At 41.1% G+C, this 25380-nt stretch overlaps 3 protein-coding genes across 4 annotated transcripts in view; 1 reads left to right on the top strand and 2 right to left on the bottom strand.

Moving 5' to 3' along the window:
* Positions 1-13980, top strand: part of CNOT10 (CCR4-NOT transcription complex subunit 10) — a 58532-nt gene extending 44552 nt beyond the window's left edge. For both annotated transcript variants that reach the window (XM_021525876.2, XM_021525879.2), the window contains 9 exons: positions 3-124; positions 719-895; positions 3496-3576; positions 8264-8377; positions 9730-9860; positions 10604-10639; positions 10740-10867; positions 12126-12201; positions 13687-13980. In XM_021525876.2, the coding sequence (XP_021381551.1) occupies positions 3-124; positions 719-895; positions 3496-3576; positions 8264-8377; positions 9730-9860; positions 10604-10639; positions 10740-10867; positions 12126-12201; positions 13687-13841 (1020 nt within the window). In that variant the 3' untranslated portion in view covers positions 13842-13980. The remainder of the gene's footprint in view (positions 1-2; positions 125-718; positions 896-3495; positions 3577-8263; positions 8378-9729; positions 9861-10603; positions 10640-10739; positions 10868-12125; positions 12202-13686) is intronic.
* Positions 1-25380, bottom strand: part of OSBPL10 (oxysterol binding protein like 10) — a 492302-nt gene that overhangs the window by 337828 nt on the left and 129094 nt on the right. The window lies entirely within an intron of this gene.
* TRIM71 (tripartite motif containing 71) overlaps positions 23251-25380 on the bottom strand; it is a 53527-nt gene continuing 51397 nt past the window's right edge. The window contains exon 4 of the mRNA XM_021525912.3: positions 23251-24702. Within this exon, the coding sequence (XP_021381587.1) occupies positions 23251-24702 (1452 nt within the window). The remainder of the gene's footprint in view (positions 24703-25380) is intronic.

Here is a 25380-nt window from a genome sequence, read left to right as displayed (position 1 = left end):
AGACATCAGAACAAGAGACTAAAGGTCTTCCCAGCAAAAAGGGAATTGTGCAATCAATAGTAGGTCAAGGCTACCACCGTAAGATAGTCCTAGCATCCCAGTCCATACAGAATGTTGTTTATAAGTGAGTATGTTTTCCATGGGTTATTTATTTTGTTTTTATAGCTTTGTTAAGGATATATATCTGTTTGTCAGAGATTTTAAAATTGTTGTGGAATAACTCTTCATTCATGCAGTGAAGAGAAAGGCATGCTAAAATGCTTGGTAAGTCTTAAATATCATTTTGTGCCTCCTCTGTGATAGCCAGCAGAGGGCTTAACTGTGTGTTTATTGTAAGAAAGATGGGCACTAAAGCTTAAAATTTACTTATCTGAAATTTTATTTTCAGATAGCTGAATCTGTCCTCTTTTTCTCACTTAAAAACATGTATTTTCAGTAATCCACTTTAGAAAAATGCAGGAAGAATCTAGTTGCTCTGCCATTAAACTTCAGTAAGTGAAGTCAAAAATTTAGTGACTATTTGGGCATTGTGATTTATTTTCAATATGTAAAGATAACAAGATAACTACACCTTAATAAATTAAATTTGGTATGTTAAAATGTTATTTAACATTTTTAGGGTGAAGTTTTCTCTGCATTCAGATATTTCTGTAGCTATGCTTTTATTTTTAGTTTAGTAGGATTGCTACTTATTGGTCAACTTCTGTGTCTCTTTAAGTGATGGGCAGTCCTCAGCAATACCTGTAGCCAGCATGGAGTTTGCAGCGATTTGTCTAAGAAATGCCTTGCTTCTACTGCCAGAAGATCAACAGGAGCCCAAGCAGGAAAATGGATCAAAAACTAATAGTCAGCTGGGGGGAAATACAGAAAACACTGAAAGCAGTGAAGCATGCAGGTAAACAGAATTGAATATAAACACGTCTTTTTGTCCAGAGTAACTCTGGGCCAACGATCTGTGTCTGCGATTTACCTTGTCTGGCCAGCAGAAAAACAGAACATATTTGTAAATTCTCTTAATAATGTTGGTATGTTCAAGGAAATTGTTTAGCCACTTGTTTTAATTTAAGAATAAATTACTGAGTTGATGCCTCCTGTCCCTATCAACTCTTATTAAATTAGACAGTGAAATTATTTTTTCCCTTGGCCATCTTTCTGTGCTGCAAATGTTGTGTTTTCCCACACCCTCCTGCTGTGCGTATTGGTATTTCTCTAATTGTAAGTGAAGTTCCATGTTACAGTGATTTTGTGTGAGCACACGTGCGCCGTGTACTTGATTCAATACGTATCTGAAAGTCTGGAAACTCAGTTGTAAACATTTCACCATGATCAGAGTTGACATTCATCTGCCCTAGTATGCTTTATTGTGTTTGCATTAAATGGGAAACTAGATTTAGAAAGTAAGTAGGACTTATTAAGTAATAGCATAGAGCTATTGCTTAATAAATCATATTTTGCAGAAAAGAATTTAAGAAAAATCTTGGCTGTCGAAGTTTCAGAAAAAGTAATTTGTAGACAGTGTATGTTAAAGGAAGATGGTTTAATTTATTACATATTTCATACATTCTAGACTTCCTTTTGAAGAGTAACTTTTGATCATAGTCTGAACTTTCATTAAGACCATTTTGAGGGGAAATGTTAAAATAACTCATCTGGAAAAAGTTTCTGTGGTAGAACTTGAACTAGTTAGAAATGAAAAAATATGCTGGTTTTGTCAGACCCGAGTACAGATATATGTTAAGAAGATCCATTTCTCACAAGGCAGGATTTACTGTACACATACTGTGTTGTGTAGGCACAAGGTGCATCCTCGTGTATTCTGAGGCTGTCTGCAGATAGACTGGGGGTCAGTGGCTGTTACTGTTTGCAACAATATTTGAAAGCTGCTCTCTATAATCCTGTTTTCCCAATTGCAATCTATCTTGCCAAGTGACCAAATGATTTATAAAAGTTGGAGGGGGGAGAGGGTGGTTGTGGGTTTTTATTTTTGTTGGGTTGTTTGTTGTAGTTTTTTTTTTTTCTTTTTCTCTTTACTAAGGTTGGAGGTTCTCTGGCAAGTGTGTATGCAGCCCATTTAGATTAAGCTTCTCTGGTTTAAATGGGACTTCAGTTTTAAGGTTTTGGGGGGCTCACTGAGGGGCAGTGATAAAAACAAAATGGTGGCCCTTACTCAGACAAGACCTCCTTTTTTGTTTTCTATTGGGGTGTTTTTTGTTTATTTTTGTAGGAGTGAGGAAAGGAAAACATGCCCTGTATGGGAAGATCCTTTGCTACCTTCTGCTTTCAAAACCAGATGCTTCTTCAGCTGAAAAAAAAAAGCTAAAGAAAGGACTCCCTCATATCTCCCAGTAGTCATTGCCAATTTCAAAATACCAACAAAGGAAGCTGTTCTTCAATTTCTGTGTCACATTCTGAAAGGTTCTCTAAGGATTTGTTCCTTCTGACAAGGGAACCTCTGTGAGAGAACAGTAAAACATACAAGGCATTTGAAGAAAATCACACTAATTGACCAGGATGGTTTTAAAGCAAATCCCACTAATTGAGCAGGGTGACTCTTAAGGCAGATTCTTCTCTTATTCACAAGAAAACAGCGAATACTTTTAGTGGTTAAGGGTATTTCTTTGAACTAATTTTTGATAAAGGCATGAAGTATGTACTCTACAGCACTATTGGATATTAATTTCCTTGGAGATTTCTGCTGTATGTTTTGAATGTTGAAGTTATCTTACCTATTTGTAATGAACAGACATGAAACTCATAAATTAAGTTCTTGTTAAGTGGACAGATTCAGTTTCAATTCTGAATTTTCTTTTAAATCTTTTTCTAGACCATGATATTTCTCACTGCCAAGACACAGCCATTAGCTGTCTCTTCAATTCTCATTCCAGAAGGAGGTTCTTTCAGCTTATTGGAGGGTGAAGTTTCATACTTCTTAAATAGAATAAATACTCCCCAAATGCTCCCCCCAAAAAAACAAGGTGTAATTTTAAGAAAGTGGAATTTTATTTGGAGAAAGGGGAAAAAAAGAAAAGGAAGAAGAGACATTTTGCAATAAAGGGTAGCTAGAAGTGTAAAGGAAGCTGTAGCACTTTGTGGGTTATCTTTCTAGAGTATTTATGTAACTAGTTGTTAAGAGGTCTGGAGAGAAAACTAGTTTAGTGCTTTTCTTACAGGCTAAAAGAAGAGAAGCTACAAATGCAGCAAATTCTGTGTCCCTCTAGTTAAAAATGCTTATTCTACACTGAACTTCAAAAATAGCTCAAGGCTGTGAAGAATGGTGTGGGTTGTTTGGTCTGTCAGTCAAATCCTTTCCAGCAAGTGTCCCACTTCTTCCTTCTCAAATAGAGTGGTTAGGATAAGAACATATGCCTCAATCTGTGAATAACTTCAACTCCCTCTATTTTAGGCTGCAGAATTTATGTTCTTTTAAATTGAGTGAATAAATAAACTGAGAATGAAAAAATTATCTAATATAGTAATATACTGTTTTTATTCTAGCAATAAAAGTCATGAAGGGGATAAATTCATTGCAGCTCCTCCTTCTTCACCTTTGAAGAAACAGGAATTGGAGAATTTAAGGCAAGTAAATAATATAAAATATCCACCATTAAAAAAAGCCTCTTCCTTAACTGTGATTCCTAGGTTTTGGTTTTTTTTGTATCCACCTGTGATATTGAATTGTAACTAGTAATCTTTTTTTCAAATGTGTGTGCTTCCTTTCTTCTCAGCTTTGAATCTGAGCAAATAGAAACCATCCAGAATTTCAGCTTAGGTAGATCAGTCTGTTTGATCCCAGTATTGTAAGTTTGGTGTTATATATTGGGCAAAGCTGAAAATATTAAGTTCCATAAGGACAAATCTAAAAACCTGAGAATGGCTGTTGATATTGGTGGAAGGGGATGGAAATTGCTGTATGTACCTTTTCCCTTTAAAGCCACAATAAGGCTTGTTTAGAATTCAGTGCCCACATTATATGCTTTTTGGATGAGGAAAGAAAATTAAAGTGGGAAGCAGCATAGCTGCTTTTACCCATGGGAATGTTGTTCCTTTCAGCAGGAATAAACTCATAGTTTGCATAAAATAGAAAGCAAAAATGCATCTGTCAAGGCATTTGACTTTCTCGCAATGGCAAAATATAGGTAAAATTTTACTGTAAATTTCTTGTGTTCTCAAAGATCCTTAAACTGCTTGTTCAGGAGTCTGAGTGTTTTCCAGATAGAATAACTCACGTGAGTGTAAATAAGTATCAGATTATCTGGAGCCCCTTTACTTTTCCCCAACAAGATTACCATTTACTGGCAATGTTAATTATTTCAGGTGGCTTCCAGCCTGTTGAAAATCTCTTACTATAAAGCTTGCACCTGTTTAGAAAAAAGAAATCTGTTTTAAGTTTCCATTATGGACAAAACATACAATAATTTCCCACTTGAACTCTTAGGTAAACAATCTGTTTCAGCCTAACCCCAGGTAACCTATGTTTTATAATGACCAGCTTAACCTTTCCTGTGCTCCACTACATGCAGCAAATCTTCTTGTATTCATTTAAAAGCACTTCAGGAAGAATCTGTGAGGCAGTCTATTATTTATTCTGAAGTGGTACAAGAGTGTGCTACTTGAAATAAAACATGCTGGATTAAAAAGTGATGTGGGTTGCTTGTGGGTTTTGTGGGCTTTTTCTCCTGACTGTTGAAAATGTGGTTGCCACATGTCAAAATTACATGGTGTCACTTCATGATTTTTTTTTTTAAATACATAGTCTTATCTTTCACAATCAGCTGTTGTTATGTACTGATGAAATCTGACAACATGTCAGGAAAAAAACTTAGCAGTTCAGCAAGAAGTGAGCTGCTCCTGATAAAGAACTTCATATAAGGAAAGAAAAAGCATTGATTTTTTTAATGTGTTTTTAATTTTTTTTTCACTATATGCTTTGGTTTAATTTAGAGGACTGCACATTCCTACAAAGTGATTCTGCTGAAATTGTTTCTAAGCTTCTGGAGATGTAACTAGCAAAATACATTACACTCAAATAGTAGTCTTTTATATTTATATTGTAAATAGTAAATTTCTGTAGCCTTGCTCACTAAGGAGCTAAGTGAGAAAATTGAAATTTTTGTTGAGTTGGGCAAAATGAAGAAAAAAAGTTCTGGATATTGTCAAGGATTATCCTAAGGAATAGGAATCTGTTCAATATTTTCCTAGCAAATCGCTGAATTGAAAAACCACTATTGCTTCTAGAACCGAAAAGGGACTATGAATGCCTTTTTTTTTATTATTTTATACAGTTGCGCATCCTTGTGAGAGTCTGAAATGCCTGACTTACCTTTCCCCCCGAACAGTTTTTAAAAGCTAAAAATAACATTTAGAAAAGGTTTACATGTTCTATATATTGCTTGATACTTCTCCACAAATTGGTGGACTGGTTGAGTGGACTTTTCTCATATTAAGCAGTAATTCAATTGCAAGATTTTAAAAGCAACAAGCAGAAGTCTGAGGACACCAATCATTGCTAAGAATTTATGCACTGAAAGCAGAAACTCCAGATTTTTCTTCTGAGATTCTTTTACACAATTTTCATTGCTGCTTGTCGTCCTTGGACAAGCCAATTTCCCTGCTCTGCTCTCAGGCTGTGTTATGTTCCACACACTACAGCCACCTAACACTATTTGGATACATCAAGAGAAAAGAAGTTCTGGTAGACCATAGTTCTACATTTGGAAAATTGTGTGGATTTTACTGTAAAAGTTGAGATAGACTACAACAAGGTCTGTTGCTGTCTTTCTCCCTAGATTGAAGGTGTTTGTGTGAGAACCTTAATTATCCCCCTCAAAGCAGATAAAGGAATCCTTTGATCATTTGTTTTCTCTACACTTACCCAGTTTTGCCTAAGTTATCCATATAAAGGTTGCAGTGGTCTGTTTGGCCCTATCCCAATACTAGAAGCTTACAGTGATTATACCTGTTTCGCTCTCTTCCTCCCTCTTAGCTGCTATGTAGTTCTTCCCTCATCTCCCCTTTGCTGGTACTGATTTTCCCCTTGGATTAAGCACAGTCTGTATTCTGTATTTCTTAATGTTTTGTATTGTTTGCCTGTGTTGAAACATAAAAAGTCAGTATTGTGTATTCATTGTTGGGCTTAGCTATTTGAAATTATTTCAGATTAGTGATGTTCTCTTAATGGCTTAGAAGTGTCATTTTTGGTGCCTTCATACTAAGTTTTAAAGGACTGGATTTGCTGTGGCTTGCCATTTCCTTGAGAAATAAGGCAAGTCAGATGTGGAGTTTGGGTTCCGAAAACTTACAGTCTGTGTGGGCTGACAAATCCTGTTGCCTAGACCTACACAAGAGGCTGTTTGACATAATCTGGCAGTTTAAAAAAACATTTTTCTTTTTCCTAGTGCAAAGGCAGTTTTATTTAGGGCATGCGGAGGCTCAGTGATGCTGGAAGTCTGCGGTGCTCAAAGGCGACCTGTGGAGTTTTGTCAGAATCCTGACCGGGGTGAAAAACTAGTTTGTCTTTTCCCTTGTGGTGCAATTCTTCTGCTCCGGTTGGCTGTCAGCTCTCCTGAGCGTTTGGTTCAGCCAACTCAACAATGGATCCAAGTGCAAGAACACAACTGCATGGGAGGAAACCCGAATGTTTTCCTCCTTAGATGGCTGCTGCTGGAGGCTTTTGCCAGCTCTTATGTAGTAGCAAACAGCGACTCGTGCTTAGAGCAGAGGAGTAGGTTTCATCTTGTTGTGTGATTGGAGCATGTGTTGTATTTGAATTTACACTTGCAGAAGTAAAAATAGGCTTTAAAAAAATTGAGGGTAATGTAACACACATTGATGGGAAGGGCAGTAATAACCAACTCTGCAGGCCCTGACTTGTGTCTAAGGGTATTTTGCTGGTGACGTACAGCATCTCTGCTGATTTAAAAGCTGTATTTCCTTGAGGCAGAGACAAAAAGAGGTTAGTTAGAAGCAGGCTGTTATTGCAGAGATTTTTTTTCCCCATTCCATCCCCCTTCCCAGTCACAACCTTTCAGAAATATTTTAGGTTTGGGACTTGAGCTGGGGAAGCTTTCCTCTCCCTCTCTCACGCTTTTGTATGTGTTCAGATTTGATGTGACATCTGGACACGGTGGAGAGGAAGTGGGGGGTAGGGGGAAACACTGGAGAAGTTTCTTATCCTGCTTGTGCATAATTAAGGAGCATGCCTCCTGGGAAAGGGGAATAAAGGCACCCCAGGTCCTGCCATGAATTACATGACTTACTGCTGGACCAAAAGTGGGCTTGACAGTTGCCAGAAGGCTGGCGCAATAATAGCCCGCCTACCAGCGGGAGAGCCGACGGCTCTCCTCCCGTCGCTCCCAATGTGAGACCCCACTCAGAGCATCCACTTGTCCTCCTGGAGAAGAACAGTCCTGCTCACAGCAGGGCATCATGGGCAGAGGTTTGTGCCCTGAGGACAAGGCAGTCTGCACTGAAAGATGTTTTGCCAAGTGGAAAATATCCCCAAGAACAGTATTTGGAGAGGGCGGCAGTTACTACAAAGTGTGAAGCTTGGCCTAATGATGGCATCCTGATGTGGGGTTATTGTTTGAAGATGGAAAATGTGAGTAGTTCAGATTTCATTAAATGAACTGCCAGAGATTTTCTACTTTTGGAAAGGTAAGCAAGTCTATAATGGCAACAAAATGCCATGGATCGCTCAGAGTCTTGGCACTGGGTTACAGCCCTCAAGTGAACACAAAACTGGAAATGCCAAATTCTCCCATGTTTGTCTCCCTGTGTGCAGATGTTGTTCAATAGAAGAGTGAAATATGTTACAGTTTAACTGATAGCTACTGTGTCTGTAGATTGTGTCTTCTAGCAATCTAGAAATCTGCTACTCTACAACAAAAGGTGTGGGCAAAGGAGTACAAATGAGAGTCCAAGGCAAGATCAGTAATGAGTGTGAGAAAGGGAAATTAAACGTGAGAAAAATGACACATGGTGAAGTCCATTTTTTGTAGTCTATTATTTATGATGAAAACTTCAAAATCTTACTGAGCACATCATGGTGATCCTTGGTTTATATTGGCAGGACAATTGAGCCCATAAATAATGAAAACTACCTCTTTTACTTCATAGTTAGGTGGGAAGTCATTACTGAAAGTTTGATTTATTTCTTCAGCACTAAACAAGAAAGAAGATTGAACAATTATATTTGGAATCACAGAATTCTCCATTTAACATATTGACTCTCTCCCCTCCCCTTTTCTTTTGTGTTTCCTTCCAGGTGCTCGATCCTTGCATGTAGCGCTTACGTTGCTCTAGCTTTGGGGGATAACCTTATGGCATTGAATCATGCAGATAAACTTCTGCAGCAACCGAAGCTCTCAGGGTCTCTTAAGTAAGTCTGATGGGATCATTTCTTCTTTCTCAGCTCTGTTTTTTGCTGGACAGTTCTGAGTTGAAGCTTCCAATTTCTGTAGTTGCTTGCCAAATCTGTGTCTAATGCAAAGAATTGCTTAGCCTGCTCTTGTTCTTGAAGCTCTTGACTAAATGTCCATTGACACACAGGAACATGAATTACCTCCTTTGTGTATGAATTACACATAATTTGGAATCAATTGCTGCTTTTGTTACTGTTTCTCCAGCTCTGAGTCCCATGCGGGAGCAGGACCATCAGGTCTCTATCGTGATTCACTACAGGGTTGCACATGTTTGGCACAGAACAAGGGGTAGGGATGTGCAGCTGTGGGTAGCCAGCATCAGCCCAAACCCACACAGCTGCAAGGTTACTTATGAAACTACAGCCTCAGAGGGGAAGGTGTGCTCAGTCACACAGGGTAACAGATCTTGTGTGCAGAACTATCACTTCACCTGCTACTGCTGCTTATGTAGGTTATTCTTCAGTTTCTCTTGTTCACCTCTCAATACATTTGGCACTGTATTTTTTGAAGGATAGTCAACATGCATTCTTTGTTTACCCATTAGTTCTCATACAGCTCTACAAATTCAAAGAAGGCAACTTCAGTCCTATCCTTCTGACACTGTGCATTTAACACACAGGATAAAGTGTAGCACAGCTTTTTACATTAGTAATATTTTTCAAAACTGGTAATGTACTTGTGGAAGGCAAGGTAACTTGTACTTATTTTTATATGCTGGCACCATGCTTTAAACTGGTCCATGCCAATTAAATACTTTGGCTTCTGTTCTTCACCCTACTGCAGTTCATCCTTTTGCACAGTCATTGTATTAGCAAGATCTTTGAGGAGTTTGCAAGGTAACACATAATTTTGTGTCACTGTTAAGGTAATGAAGGAAATGCTAAATAACAGGTATTTTGCAAAGACAAAGATGTGTGTATCTTGATCCCAGGAAAATAGGTGCTTTATTTTTATTGAGTGTAAAATAAAGTAACACTTTAAATTGTAGATATATCCATATTCTGGGGTGGCTTTTCTTAATTCTCTGAATAAGGCCCCACTATGGTACTTCCTCTGTGGAATCAAACTCCTGTGCATGGATGAATTGTCATTATTCACATGTGGATATTTTTATAACTTTGGTGCCTAAAAACAGTAAATGGTAGAACTAGGTATTATGACAATACCTTATGAGCAAGTTAATTTCCATGCACGTGTTCCCAGTAATAGTTTCCATGTGCTCACATGAAAAACTGCATCTTTTGTCTCTGATAACAAACTCTGGGGATGGCTGTGCTGACACTGGTACCCTGACCCTTTGCTTTTGTAGGTTTCTCGGGCATTTGTATGCAGCAGAAGCTCTCATCTCTCTAGACAGAATATCTGATGCCATCACTCACTTGAATCCCGAGAATGTCACTGATGTTTCCCTTGGGATTTCTTCAAATGAGCAGGATCAAGGTTAATGTATCCACACTTCATTATAACTGGTTATGCTTTCAGCTGCGTTCCTGCAGACACAAATATAATGACAATTAAGACATTTTGTTTGAAGACCTGTAGGTTATTGCAGGGTAGGGAAGGGTATTGTTTGTTTTGTGTTGTTTTTATTTTATTGGCTTCAGTTCCCACTTTGTGTTGGGTGTGTCTTTTCCTTGATTGTCATTCCTATGAGGTGTATTAATTCTGTAGCATTAATAGGACCGTATTTTGTAGTATTCTGACTTGTTTGAAGGAAAGTTTTGAAAGCGGCTTCTGTTAAATGTGCTGTTGTGGTTATAGTAAGAGTTGGTTTATACCAACTCTTCCAGCTTTTTGGTCTTTAAAGGCTTTGTCATAACACTGCAGTCTACTTTAGTGGGATACAGGAGTGAGGAGAACTTAGTTAAACTGTACCTTAGTCTTCTTTTTAGGCGTGTGTATTCTGTAAGAGAAAAGCACTTCAGAACCATCAGTATAGTGGAGTCTAAAGCCGCTCTGATTCCAGTGACATGCCTGCAGTTTAAACTCACTGTACTCATCTGCAAATCTAAAAGCACAACACTGAAGATAGGAAGTCTTGAATGACATAAACTCTTGAGCAAACTGATCTGTTTTCCCTCTTTAATGTCAGACTATGAAGAAGGCAGAAAATTTGTATCTTTGTATTATTTTTAAAAAAGGTCACAGAACATGATGTGTTTGTGTTTGTTTTTTCTTTGCAGGGTCTGACAAAGGAGAGAATGAGGCAATGGAATCTTGTAAGTACCAGCCACTGTATTCAGCAGAGAACAAGAACTTACTTGGCCAGCTGGAATAAAAATGTAAGGAAAGAATAATTTTTTTTTTTTTTAATTGCAGCTGGCAAGCAGACACCACAGTGTTACCCCAGTTCAGTCACGTCTGCTCGAACAATGATGTTATTTAACCTTGGAAGTGCCTACTGCTTGAGGAGCGAATATGACAAAGCTCGAAAGTGTCTTCATCAGGTATGAAAAAGGCAGCTTTAGGGACAAATGTACTTCCTTCAAAGTGCCATTCAGATCACAGTGAATTCTGGTGATTTCACAGCCCAGGCTTATTTGCAGACCCTGCTGGGATGGTGGTTTTTTTCTGTCTTTATGAACCAGTCTCTGTTAAAACTAAAATTAATACCGAATTTCTTACTTGTGTAAAAAGTTCCGTACCACTATAGAGGCAGCATTTTATTTTCCTTAGGTCATACCTGAACATGGAAGATGGCCTTTTCACATTTAAGTTTACTTGTTTGTTTGGAGTTTTCTGTGGTCTTTTTAATGGTCTAGTAGTAATTGTTAATAATTCAGAGAAGGTTTTCTCCCATGTCATTTAATAACTCACCATCAGAACTGTTATCTTTAGGGCTGTGAGAACAAACTGCAATTCTGCTGGAAGTATGCCCCTTGTCTGCCTCTTGTCCCAAGAATTCTCAAGTACTGCTTTTGAAATGTTGTATCCACTTAGCCTGTGTCACATCACTTGGTCTTTCTCATGGCTGGGACCCATCTCTTTCAGTCATGATGTTTCTCTTTTTTGCAGCCACTCCTGTCTGTCAGGAAGACTGCTTGGATGCATTGTTGAGCTACAAACAGAAACAGCAGCTTCCAAATTACTTCACAGTAATTGTGAAGATTGAAATTCTGTGGGGCTCTCACCTACTTAAGGCAGTTGTCTGGCTCTTTTTCCTTTTGAGGATTCTTATGAATTCTTATGGGGCAGGTGTCTCTGCTTGGGCTCTGTTAACACCTATGTAAAGCCCAAAGGAGTGCAAAGCCACCCATGGATATAAAATACAGTGGGGCTCTGCATCTACAGTAAATTCATTGACGTCATAGCTGAAAAATGGTTGTATATGGGAAGCTAATGAACAATCCTTGTTAACTTTGTATTCTGAACTTTGGAGCAGTGGAGGTTACCTTCTTCACCTGTCACCTCAGCAGGAAACCATGCTAGGCTGGCCCAAGAAATACAGATCCATGTGAACATAAGCACACAGCAGATGGTCCTGCTAATTAGTGTGAAACAATCTTGCTATATAGATAATCTTGCTGTCTCTCCTTGCATGCTTAAATCTGCTGGAGTGTACGAGTTTGAAAAAATCTGGTCTTAGTTGATTAATTATTTAGTTTTGTTACCCAAGATGGTGCAATCTTGTCAAGGGGCACTTTCTTTGTTCTGGAACTTTCTGTTAAGCACTTTTTTTCCTCCACCCTCTTCTTTTTCAATCAGGCTGCTTCGCTGATCCACCCCAAAGAGATCCCTCCAGAGGCCATCCTGCTGGCTGTCTATCTTGAATTGCAAAATGGTAAGCTGGGAGACGTTCTGGCAGCCTAAATTTGGGATACAAAGGCAGGATGGCAGCACTCATCATTCCTACTCTATCTAGAGCACATTTGAACTATACCCTTTAGGCCCTGCCTCCATTTTACACTGCTGTGGATCCACATATGTGCACCTTCACTTCCATAGTTTATTGCCATCCTGTTTTTACATACTCCAGATCTCCTAAATGTTAATGTCCTGAGCTGAAGTTTTCTATCTTGGTGCAGAAGTAATCAGTCTGGGATAGGCTCAGTAAAACCCTCGCTGAAGTTCATACTATAAAGAGGGTTTCAAAAGCTTTCTCCATTAAAAAGTAACCACAATCCAGGTTTCCCAAAGAAGCTGTGACAAGTATGTACAGCAAGTGGAGCAAGTATGGCAGCAAAACCTGTAATACTGATAACTTTCTCTTCCACAATGCTTTCCTTTGAAGGTTCACTTTGTATGAGGGGAAAGCTCTACATAGTGGGAAACTGGGAAGGTTGCACTTGAATTCTGCAGTGTGAGAAGACTGGTGCAGCTGCTGCTTGAAGCGGTCATGGTAGCAGACCTGTGCCCCTTGGGGGCACTTCATGTCCAAATGTCGTGAAATGTTCTGTGTGCCTGTTCCCAAGGGTGTCAAACCATGACACCCTTCCTTGGATGTTGTTCCAGCATCCCCTTGTGCTGTTGCATTGCAGGCAGGCAGAGGATTTGAGCATTTGCATTTGGAATTGAGACTTCTGAAAAGCTTTTCTTACAAGGATGTTTCTAAATTTGAATTTTGGAAACCTTTATTTCTGCAATGAAGATGTACAGAGCAGAAGAGAGTAGAAAGTGGGATTTACGTCCCTCATCATCTTTTAAGTACATAACTAAAAGAGGATAAGGCCATTTTTTGTTCTATAAATGACAAAATGGTGCATCTCTTCTGAAACTAAAACTTCAGGGAAAGAAAATTATGAGGGAGAAATACTCTCCTCACTACTCAGTTCCATTTCTCCTGTAATTTCACAGGTTTAATTTATAACAAAGACTAAGTTTTCCATGTATATTGGTAGTTGTTTGATTGACCATACTTACAGTTGAAAATCAGATTTCTTCTTTTAAAAACCTCTTTTATCCACATTTACTGTCTGCAATACCACTGTGTGAGGGCATTGTGTGTGTGATCTAGCACCTCACTGTGCAGCTGGGAGAAAGAAGTGGTGACCTTTGGGAAATTAGAAGGTGCTTTGGCATCTTCCAGCTCTGAGGTAAAAGCTTGATATCTTCATCCCAGAATAGGTGGACTCAATCAAAACTAATTTTTTTTTTCAAATTTCCTGTTTACTACTTTTCCTGTCCATGCCAGCATTCCACTGGAGAGGAAGGACTGCTGGTGTACCTGGCCTGGGCCCAGGCCTGGCTCATCAGCTCTGTCCCTGAACAGTAATTCATATGTCATTAGATGGTATTTTGGGTTTTTTAATTGAAACTTGTCTTGTAGGTAACACGCAGCTGGCACTGCAGATCATCAAGAGGAACCAGCTGCTCCCTTCTGTGAAAACCCTCTCTGACATGCGGAAAAAGCCTGTTTTCCAGCCAGTCCACTCCATCCAGCCCATTCAGATGCCAGCTTTCACCACTGTTCAAAGGAAGTGAGGTTGTGCTTTAACCTGCTGCTGCCCTAGTCAGGGGGGCTTGGGATTTTGTATATTTTTTTAACCTAGGACACCTGAATACCCCAATTGCTGGAGTGTGTTTGTTTATGTAAATTTTTAATAAAATATGTAAACCACAAGACTTGTTTGTAAAGGTTATTTCATGAATGATGGGAGATTGGTACCTGCTTTGAGTGACAGTGGCAGTTTATTCACAAAAAAAAAAAAAAGAGGTTATCCAAACATGTATTCTCTTTTTGAAGAGAATAGAGGGAAAAGCAGTGAGTGGAGAAAACCATTTACCTGAAGTAAAGTCCTTCTGAAGGAGCAGTTGAGTTGTTGTGTTTGCTGCTGTTTTGACATATATAAGCCATGCTCTTCCTTAGCGAAGAGGGAACCTGTTTCTGTTGACTTTTTTTTCTTTTTTGTTTTGTTTTGTTTCCCCCTCTCCCTGGTTTTCCTTTGCCCAACAGAACAGTGTCATGGTGCAGCTATGGAGGAAGTATGGCTCTGGCTATAAGAAAAAGGTTGTTTGAGGTAGGTTTTTGTTGGTGGATTTTTTTTGTGAGGACCAGGGGATTGGGTGGGTGAGGGTTTTTTTTGGGGTGTTTTTGATGGGGTTTGGTGGTTTTTTTTGGTTGGCGTTTTTTTTTTGGGGGGTGGGGATTGTGGCAGATTTTAATCTAGTTTCCAATGTAGAGGAATACCTCTCTCTAACAAAAAAAAAAAACCAAAAAAACTGCCTTTTACTCAAAAGAAGATGGAGCATAATCAAGGACCTTCTGCTTACTTACTCTGAGCACAGGAGGGGAGGAGAGGTGTAAGATAATTGGAGCCCAGCACTCCTCTCACAGTCCCTCCAGGGCTGTTCTGTGCCATTTCAGCTATCCTGATAATCTCCAGGGTAGAGCTGAGCTACCACCTTATCTCCCTGCGCTGCTGGCGTTGTACTTTGCCTCCAGCCAGCACCAAGAGGTCACTTCTCCCAGCAGCACCTTGGATTCAGGGCCTGCCACTTCTGCTCTCTGTACCGGAGTGTGAGGGAATGCAGATGTGTCCAGGAGAGGAGGGCAGCAGGACAGCTCTGGTTTTGTATCCATCATCTTGGAGAAACCAGCTGACAGAAACAGTACAGCAAGTGTGTTCAACAATGTAGTTGTGGAGTGAGCACAGGTGTGCCTCCAGCAGGAAGCAGGACAGAGCAAGCTTGAGACCTGCCACTCTGTCAGGTAACTGCCTGCCCTGCTTTTCAGTCCTTCCAGAACACAACCCAGTAGCTGCCGTTTCAGTAACTTTTCTATCACTGAAAATGCTGCAATGCACTCTTGTCCTCAGGTAGGGGCAAACAGTTTAGAAACATTAGGAATAAAAAAAGTATCAGGAGTAAGTTGGTAGCGATCACCTTTCTGAAAGAAGGAAGAAAGGGAGCTGATACATCTTTTACGTCAGAGCAGATAGACTGATTAAATACAGGAAGGTTCACGATGCTCCCTGTGTGGTCCCGGGCCCTGAATAGAGAAGATTCTTCCCCGCCCCCCCAGGAATGCGGGGCATTCACATGCAAAAGATGCTCTGGCCGTGCCCGGGCTGGGTGAAGGATGCAGTTGTTCCCAGATAAGGCACATCTTATCGCAGCCCAGCGCGGTGCCCTGGGGCGGCGCAGCCCCCACTGCAGCTGTGCCCTCTCCCTGCCCGCGGCACCGCCTGCACCGGCCATGGGCAGTGCTGATGATCGCTTGCTATTAAACAGAAAGGAAAAATTAAATAACACATCAAGGGAGGCAGCAGCCAAGGATCTAACTTCCACCTTCAATCCTTTTAATCTCTGGTAGGCAAGAAGTGAAAGTGAAGTAACGGTGAGCTGTATTTCAGTAGAAAAAACGACGAGCATAAGCAGCCCAGGCTCCGCAGTGGGCAAAGTTGGTAAACCCAGTAATGCTCAGCAGTTTGGTTTGGGCCACTTCCTGAAGAAAGGGTGCCTGTCCCTCTCCCCCACTCTCCCCTTACCTCCAGAATCTCCCCTGCAGCAGCACACTGGCTCATATTCCCACAGCAGGAGAAAGGGTGCTGCATTTCTTTTTCCCCCACCACACACAAGCCTTGTTGCTGCCTCAGGACTGTTCCTGCACCACGCCTGTGGCCATTGCTGTTTCTCTCATCAGAACCTTTAGCTCTGCCCATGGCCCCCGTGCAAGGACTGGTCAGCACTCATTCAGCAGTGTCCTGAGCCATCTCCTGGTGTTCAGGGAGCTTCTGGGTTCCAGTTGTCTTCAGGCAGAGGGCACAGAGGAGCCAGTGCAATACAGAGTAACACAGGAAGCTGGACAAATTCACCTGGGCAGCCTTTGTCCGTTCTCCCTGCCTCTCTCCCTCATGGAGGGATTTCTGTACTCCTGACATGCTGCCAAGCTGCTCCAGCAAGAAGAAAGCAAGGGCCTGGTGAAGGATTTTGATGAATGGTGCTGAGAACCCTACAGCTGTACAGGCCCAGAAGGCATCTTGGCTTCAAAAAGCTAAAGCAGCCAGCACTTCCAGAGGTTGGAATCCACCAGCACTGCTACCCATGCTGGGAATTTAGTCAGTGGCTTTAATTCTCAAACCTCACTTGAAGAGCATCCTCCTATGCTCACAATTTCTTTTCAAACCTTTTCCAAGGTAGTGAGGAAAAATGGCAGCTTTCCACTAACCCAACTTTTGTTGACAGCCTGCCCTGGTAAGATGCCAGAGAGACGTATTAAATGCTCTGGTGGCTTTGCTTTACATTGCCATGCAGAAGGAGCATTCTTTCAGTGGCCAAGGTGAAGGAAAGGAAACCTAGAAATAGACCTAAAAAGTTAAACAAGAAGCTTTCTGGGAAAATATTGGGAAAAAAGGATGGAGGTTGAAGCAGTGACTTCAATATCACAGCTCTCTTCTCCAGTCATGACAATGAGGACTTTTTCTAATAACACATAACAACTAGGAGGAGGTTTTTCTTTTTTGCATCCTGATAGAAGAGAAGACTTTTCCTGGGTGGTACAGAAACACACACACACACAGAGTTGCCGTGAAAAAAACCTCACTTTTATTTGATTAAACAAAAATAAAATAAACTGCATAGGAACATTTTAAAGTCCAGAGAGACACTGACTTTGTTTTAAGGCTGCCAGTAGCTGATACATCATCTCCTTGCTACATCCTTCAGCCTTCCCTATGGACCACAAAGATACATTCAGAAGCCTCCATTAACACAACAGTTCTAACATTTTGTTCACTTATTCTACATAAAAGTTTGCACATAACCTGTCATGCTTTCTTCTCTGCAGTACTCAACATCTGACAAGTAAAAATTATATCACTTTTTGTCCAAGTAGAAATGTGATGCCCTTTTTGGAGCACGGCAATTTTTGTCACAGCCTGACCCATTTTCAGTTAGATACAAAAGCTCTGAGCAGCTCATTAAAGGCAGAGCACTGTCTGACCTCCTGAGATGTTTCATTATTATTATGAGAGCAGCATAATTATTTACTAAAGTAGGAAAGAAATAACAGAAGAGGAAACTAAGAAACCAAATCAATTCAAGATGCCCAACATCCAAAAAATGACAAGATCAGCCTGGATCCCGATGCAAACCTGCACTGAGACAATGCTACTTATAAATCAATGCTACTTATAAATCAGAAAATTTTGTAAGATGGGGCATACATCTACAGCCAATTAAGGGGGGTGGGGAGGAGGAGAAAAAAAAAGGCATGTTTGACAGTGGTTTCATGGGGCTGAGCTTCATTTTGTTCAAGGCTTGCAAATTCTATTTGAGTTAAATTGCAGGCATGTGTTTCACGCCCTCAACTACTCCAAGGACCTGTGCACAAAGCGAGCAGGGCATGACAGGTAATGCACAGTACAAACAAGAGTCACAGACATAAGAAACCCCCACCAACTCAGGTGACTAAGCAAAACTTACAAACTAGTTAAAAACCTCTTAGTCATTTTAGAGAGAAAAAAAAAACCAAACTAAAAAAACCCTCAGAAACAGACATCCTCCCTCTGAAGGAAAAACTACTACATTATCTGAAAAGTTCTCTACAAACCTATAAAAGGACTTTTTTTTTTTTTTTTTAAACTAGTCTGGTAGTTCAAAAGGAAGTTACTTAACTACATCAGTACACAGACACTTAACATTCAGTCAGTAAGGCTCTATTAAAAGAGCTTAAAAAATTATCTACCTGAGTTTGTAAGTTGATACAATCATTAATAGAAGGTCTAAGACCATGCAGGTACACAAAGCATTTTTAGAACCATTATTGGTTGAACGATGATGGAAAAAGATGCCAGTCTGGCTTGTTAACCCGTAAGATCACTTAAGAGACATCAATGTACATTTCCCACCATAACATTTACCAAACCCAACACAGCCTATTGTTATATGGGGTCTCCTGCACCCACTTCTGTCACCCCTTAATATGAGCTGGGGAAGAAAAAGGACTTATTTTTCCTCCAACAGAGTAGTCTGAAAATATGCTTCTGCAACTTAACTCCACAGGTAAAACAGGGTATGTTGAACATCACTAGTTAACTTGCCAAAAACCCCAGGACACTGGTTTTCAACTGCCTCTCCCGAGTATGTCTGAACCTAAGCTGCCCTCCAGGAATAGGAACTTGATTGCTTTGTCATGGTGGAAAAAATCCCATTGAGTCAAGCAAGTTATTAATACAATCACCAAGTCAATAAAATAAAAAACCAGGACCTTATTCCCTTCAAGCATTTGGTATAGCATTGTGTTTACAGCAATCATAACACCAGTCCTCCCAAACAGGACACATTGGTAGGCATGCATAAAAGTTTTTCTCTTGTAGAGAGAAGACCTAAAGGTCTTACGGACATAAGAACACTGCAAATGAACATGAAGTATGTCACGTCAGCCGGTAGTGTCTTAATACTGAACAAAAGTTTACACTTCCATACTTTGTAGTGAAACCAGAACAAACTCAAAAGCGTTTCAGGTCTCAGTCCAGTTTGCCTGAACATTTGATTTTATTTACACATTCTCTAGCAAGGGCAGCTTAATATCTCCATAGGCAGGCAGCAAAAACAAAAGCAAACAAAAGCAAGCAGTCACCACATAGTACACACTTAGTATCTCTGTTTCAATGAAAATGCTCTTCCAACAGGCAGGATGAATCCTTCCTCCAGGCCTCAACTATGTCCCAAACCTGTCTGATGCTAAATTGAGGTAGATGATTTACTTCTGCAAAGTGAGGTAGAACTTCAAGCAAAAGATAGTGGCATCTCTAGTTGTGCATTTTGTACCACAGCAAACTGGGTTTCAAACTCCCAAGGACTCAAAGACCCAAAGGTACAACATTTGTCTAACGCAAGTACCAGTGTTCCTTTTTTATACAGTTCCAAACTGTTTGTCTAAATATCTCTACTTTTAAATACCCTATTACCTTTTGGCACCATTTGGCTTACACTCCTTTAAAAATAAACAAAACTTTGGCACAATACTTTTTTAAACTAGAACAAACAAAGAAATCTTATGATCAACGTTATGGCAAGATGAGCCTATAAATCTGCTCTCTTCAGAAATCAATTTTGGTTTAACTGTAAAGTAATGGACCAGGCCCACTTTCCTTCAACTCCAAGGGAATGCCACATCGAAGTAACTTGTTCTCTCTCCCAGGTTGGTTATGTCTGGCCCTAACATGCATTAAGTTTTCAGGTGTTATCTTCCTTTCCTTGCTTTCTTTAAAAGTTTCAGGTTTGTGGGCCTCCTTAAATAAGTTATATTTAAAATGTACTAAATAAAAAAGAGCAACTTATTTGAAGGACCTGCATTATCAAGTACTGAATTTGCTTCAGTTTGCTACTAAAGTTCCTGCTTAAATAATTCTGAGAAAGGACAAGATTGCTTTATATGCTAAGCACCCAAACCAGCCACACTGATTGCTGATAACATTTTGTCAAGCAAAACGTTTACAGAGAACCACTGGTTTAACCTGGCATAGAGAAAATCCTTTGGGAGTTCAAGTAAACAGCTCTGTCCCCCACATTTGCTGTTCCCCAATGAAGAGGCACACACTCACTTTAACCTTCTCCAGGCCATTGCCCCTAGTTAAGAAGGTTACTCTGAATGCTTGTTTGGTTTGCAATCCAGCTTCCAAGAAGCCTTGCTTTTCCTCTCAGCATGCATGTACATTACAATACTGGGGCAATTAACCTGAGAACATGTATGGAAAAGCAAGCAGAGCAAGGTTGGAATCTTGTTTATTACTTTTTGATAAGCCTCTATGGGGCATCTGATGTTGGCATTGTATATTAGCACTACTTTTTTTTCATTGCATATAAACACTCCATTTTGTAAGCTACACTACCACTTTTCAATGAGACCAAATGTGCTTAGCACTATCTATCACAAAGATAAGGAATTCTTTTTGGGTAGCTAAATAGTAGTGTTTTTAAAACGAAAAAGCTCCCCAACAACATGAGGTCAAACACTCAAGGTTCGGTTTGCAAGCAAATCCCACTGAGTTAAATAGACAGCAACTTAGAGTTTAAGTCATTCCTCTTCCTGGCTGAGCTGGGCTGGGGGGCTGTGCAATGACTCCATTCAAAACAGCAAAGGGCAACTTCAGTGTCTGTCACCTTCCACACGGTGCAGGCTGGGGGACAAAACATTCCTCTAGTTCAACACAATTCTGGCTGCACACTTAACCTTTTTTCTTAATGCCTGGAAAAACAACTCCCTTCTAGCCACAGAGAAGGGCAAACCCCAGAAGCATTTAAGCACAAGAGCATTTCTAGGACACTTCAACACTGTGAGCCACTCTGGTCAAATTATTTAGAGACCTGACATTTTCATTAAGACATGATACGATAACTGCAAGGATGCTGCAGACTAAACATTAAAGCTTTTTAAACCACTATTCTTTGGTATCTAGATCTTGCAGGCTATTAGTTTCCACAGCCCAAGTTGCAAATAATTCTTGGGCTGAATAATACAAGACAACCACGGACATCTGTCACAACTGTAGGCTGCCCCCAAGAAGGGAGGCGTGCACACAGGCAGAACTTGCAAAACTTTAAGGTAAACTAGCTCTCTCTCATACATGTTTTGTGTGGCCACAGAAATTTAATGACAGACATCTGTATAAAAGATTATCCTTTCAAGACTGTTTTTAAACCATGCCATCCTAAGATTAAGCCTAACTGAAACACACTGCTTTGAAGAGTTTGCTTCCTTGAGGCTTTGGCTGAAAGGCAGCACAGTTGTTTTATCCCATTTAATTTAGGTGGTTTTCCTCACCCTTCTTTTGAATGAGGTTTTGCCAACTCATGAATCTTTCTTGTCTCTTTCTGGTCCTTTAGTTTAAGCCTCCTCTAGAGCAGCAGCTCTCTCTGCCTGCACACATCATTGGTATTTCTACAAAACTCAAAGTTAACACTCCTTGGAGGGGAAAAGCAGCAAGAAGGAAAGTGCACCTTGTGATTTCTCACAAACTTGTAAAGAGCCTTTCAACCTCAGGTCACTTTTGTGCATGGTGGCTGGCAGAGAGATAAACCCTTTCCTTGCAGGATGGTTAAGGCTCTTCAGACTTTTTGACAACGACCAAATGTATATTTCTGAGATCTTCTCTTGCAAACAGTAAGGTAAATCCCATGGCATTTCCAAACTCAAGACTACTGACAAGAGTTCTTCCATTGCAGAGAGCAAGAAGAGCCCTCTGTTCCCCACTTTAAGCAATTCTTGTTTGCCAGAGGGTGAAGCTAAAGGTCTATAGAGACCATATCTGCATGAACAGCTAAACTGGAATGCAGGAAATTGAAGAATAAAACCAAATCCTTCCAGGGACTCAAAGTCACATTTTGCTAAAGAGATCTCTACTCTCCCCAAAGGTTTCTGCTTCTCAGAACACCAGTTTCTATATCCCCGAAAGGGCAAACTTCCCTCTGCCTCCAAGTTTTTAAGGATCATATACATTAATTTTACACAGAAGTCTTTGGTACTGCCCTGGGAAAAAAGCAGCAAAGTTTCACCTTGATGCAGTTTGCCTTTAGCTGGTACTGGTAATTCTTCACTTGGATCTGTAGCCAGAGTTCCTACAGCAGGGAGCTACAGGCCCACCCCACCCACCCTAAAAGCTACAGTAGCTATTCCCAAAATCTTCAGTCCAGCTCTCTGGGGAAGCCAGAAGATGAACAAAAAAAAAAAAAAAAAAAAAAAAAAAAAAAAAAAAAAAAAAGCCAACAAACTTAATCAGTGATAGAGTTATTGCAATCCTCTCTGAACAAAAAAAAACCCATAACAAAACAAAACTACTGTTCACTTCTCCAAATCACACCCTGAATCTCCAAAGCTGTGCTTATTTCTTACTTTTGGAAAAAGGTACCACTTCTAACAAATTCAAACATTATTCCCTTAAGCTTTCTCTATGGGAAGGGGCAAAACAATGCTAAGTCATTTCACAAGAAAGTAAATCAAAAAGGTTTAATTTTCCCTGTTTCAATGCTCCTCCTAACCGCTTCTGTTACCTGGATTAGGGGCACTGATAAAAAGAAATGTAACTTTTTTCACACTAATTTAGCTTTCAGGTGAAAAGTGGTAAAAATGATTAATTCTCAATGACTGGATATATTAAAGGAAGCCTTGATTTTATCTAAACTTTACAATGACTGTACTAAGCCACTAAAATGAACAATTTGGTTTAAACTTAAAGAATTTTTGTGCATTTTCATCAGCTTCACTTTGTGCTGTTAAATTACCGTGTTTCAGTAAAAAAATACACAGAAATGCCAAAAAAGATGCAAATTTGCTCTTCCTGGCGAGTGAATCTCACTCACTTTCATAAAACGTTCAAAGTGGTCTGGGAACAAGATACTGTGCTCGCCAGTAAATCAAACACACTGAGGTATAAAAAGGAGAACAGGAAAAAGTTCTCTGCTGCAGCAGCAATGAAAAAAAAACAAACCAAAAACAACAACAACAAATGTCCCTCCCTCCCATGTCCCCACCCACAGAACTGCAGAATGGTCAAGAAACACAACTTCTCTACAAACACCTACTACCATTTTCTCCATTTAAAAAGTTACATAGCGCCTTTCTTGGCTTAGTCTAACAGAACTCACCACACAAACCACCTAATGTGCACAGCAACTCTTGTTTGTGCATGAAACCCCATCGGGGGGAAAGAGGTAAAACGTTCTGAACTATGAGTATGTGGGGATGGGGAGGGGGTGAGAAATCAGGGAGGGAAAGGAGGACAATGAGGTAGATAGAATTCAATTTTACAGGCTCACTCCCTGCAGAAAAGGTAAGTACATTCATCTGTAAAAAAATTAAAGATGAGGTAGGTTTGAACTGACGTTGTATTTTTTCATTTTCTCTTAGAAGAATTTCCCTGAGACAGTTTCTTCCTAATTCAAACACAGATTAGAAGACGAGAATTCGATTGTTTCCAAAGTCGACCACAACAATCATGCCATCAGGGGTGACAGCTATACCTGAAGGACGGTCCATCTGACCAAAGCCGCTTCCCTGAGTGCCAAACTTGCATAAAAAGCTACCATTGGACTCGAATATCTGCACCCGGTGGTTCCTGGAGTCGGCCACGATGATGCGCCCTTCCTGATCCACCGCCACTCCCTGCGGGCGCAGGAACTGGCCGTTGCCGGTGCCCTCGGAGCCCAGGAAGCGCGCCGACTGACAATCTGGATGGATGACCAAGAGGCGATGGTTGTTGAAGTCCGTCACTACCAAGTGACCCTCGTGATTGAACGTCACACCTCTGGGGGAATCAAAGTGCTTCCAGAGTACCCCTTCGAAGCCGTACTTGTTAAGGAACACGCCGTCGGGCCCGAACAGCTGAATGCGATGGTTCCTCGTGTCAGAGACCAGGATCTTGCCCTCTGCATTGACAGCCACATCCCACGGGTAATTGAACTGACCGTTTTTCGCTCCTTTCTCCCCAAACTTCAGAATGAACTGCCCCTCGAAGGTGAAGATCTGGATGCGATGATTGTCCTTGTCGGCCACGACGATCCTACGCGAAATGTCACAGGCCACGCCGGCAGGGCGATCGAACTGGCCCGGCCGGGAGCCCAGCGTGCCGAACTTGTGATGGAAGGTCCCGCATGGTTTGAACACCTGGATGCGGTTGTTACTGCGGTCGGCGACGATGATGAAGCCTTCTTTGTCGATGCTGACCCCCCAGGGGCGGCAGAGCTTGCCGTCGCTGTCTCCCTCGCTGCCGAAGGACAGCCCCGGCAGCCCGATGCCGATGTAGCTGCGCCCGGACTTCACCATCACTTTGAAGGGGCTGTTCTCAATGTGTTGGTTGCACATCATCACAGACACCAGGTGCTCTCCCTCCAGCTGGGGACGGTAGCTGACCAGGTAGGTTCCGTTCTGCTGATCGCTGACATCTGCCCCAAAAAGGTTTCCATCTGGGCCCATGACCACTGCGGAGATCATGTCACCCCCTGAAAGGCAAGGCTCCCCGTCGTGGTTGTAGCCAATCACAGTGAATGAGGCCACCTTGCCCTGCAGCGCACGCTTGAGACCTTCCCCCGTGGCTTTGGTCAAGGGAGCGAAAGCCCCGCTGCTGACAAAGCCCATTGATTTAATGGCCATGTACAATGCCTGGTCGGGGGGGGTGAACATGATCCTGTCGTCTTCCTGTGGCTGGAGAAGGCCTCTGACGTTCTTCAGCTCCTGCACCTGAGCCAGCATGCGGTCCCGAGCCAGAAGAATATCCATGGTACGACCCTCCTCCAGGACCTGCTGAACAGCACTAATGGTGTTATCCAGCTTGTTTAGGTTCTGACGTAACTTTTCAACTTGCAAGTAGAGTGACTTGGCCTTGACTTGGCGAATCTTTTCCACCTTGTGGGAAATGGGGGAGAGAAAAGCGCACTTATATCACAAAAGACAGACCACAACACAGATTTCCTTCAGTCTCCCTTCTACATAAGACAGTTGGACAGTAGTTACAGCATGCTGACACACAGCTGCGGGACAAACCTCTAAAAATCACAATGTAGACAAGAAGAAACAAGGAAAACTAATTACTTGTCCAAATTTAGGATTATTAGTCTCTCCTACCCTCCAGGCAACACCCTACATTCCTACTCCACAGATATGCTGCATCAGAGTGACATTTCAAAGTAAGAATCACTTGCTTACTAGTAATTATTTGCTTCCTCAAATGCTATTCTGTTTTCTAGTTGCAAGGTATTTGACAGATCATCCAAAGGCACATCTCATTCAGCCCCAGGGAGGACAGAAATTATCGCAGCCACTCGAGAAGAGCAGAGGCTGAGGCTCCACTACCCAGAACTGAGACCAATTTCAGAAGGTAGATTGTTGTCCCACGGAGCTGAAGTGGGAGTCAGCACCAGCTAATAATGTACATGGGCTCCTGTCATTTCCCTGCCTGTCAGAACTCTTTTCATGTGACTGGATAATACCAGACATCTATCTCCAGGGACTTTTGGGTCCAATTATTTTAATATTTTCTCGTAAATACTGGCAGTCATGCTGAGCTTGTGCTTTGAAACAGGA

Source organism: Lonchura striata, chromosome 1, assembly GCF_046129695.1.
Source record: "Lonchura striata isolate bLonStr1 chromosome 1, bLonStr1.mat, whole genome shotgun sequence".
In the NCBI taxonomy this organism is placed as follows: Eukaryota; Metazoa; Chordata; class Aves; order Passeriformes; family Estrildidae; genus Lonchura; species Lonchura striata.
The sequence above is the reverse complement of the archived record's forward strand: the minus strand, read 5'-3'. Positions and strand labels throughout refer to the sequence as shown.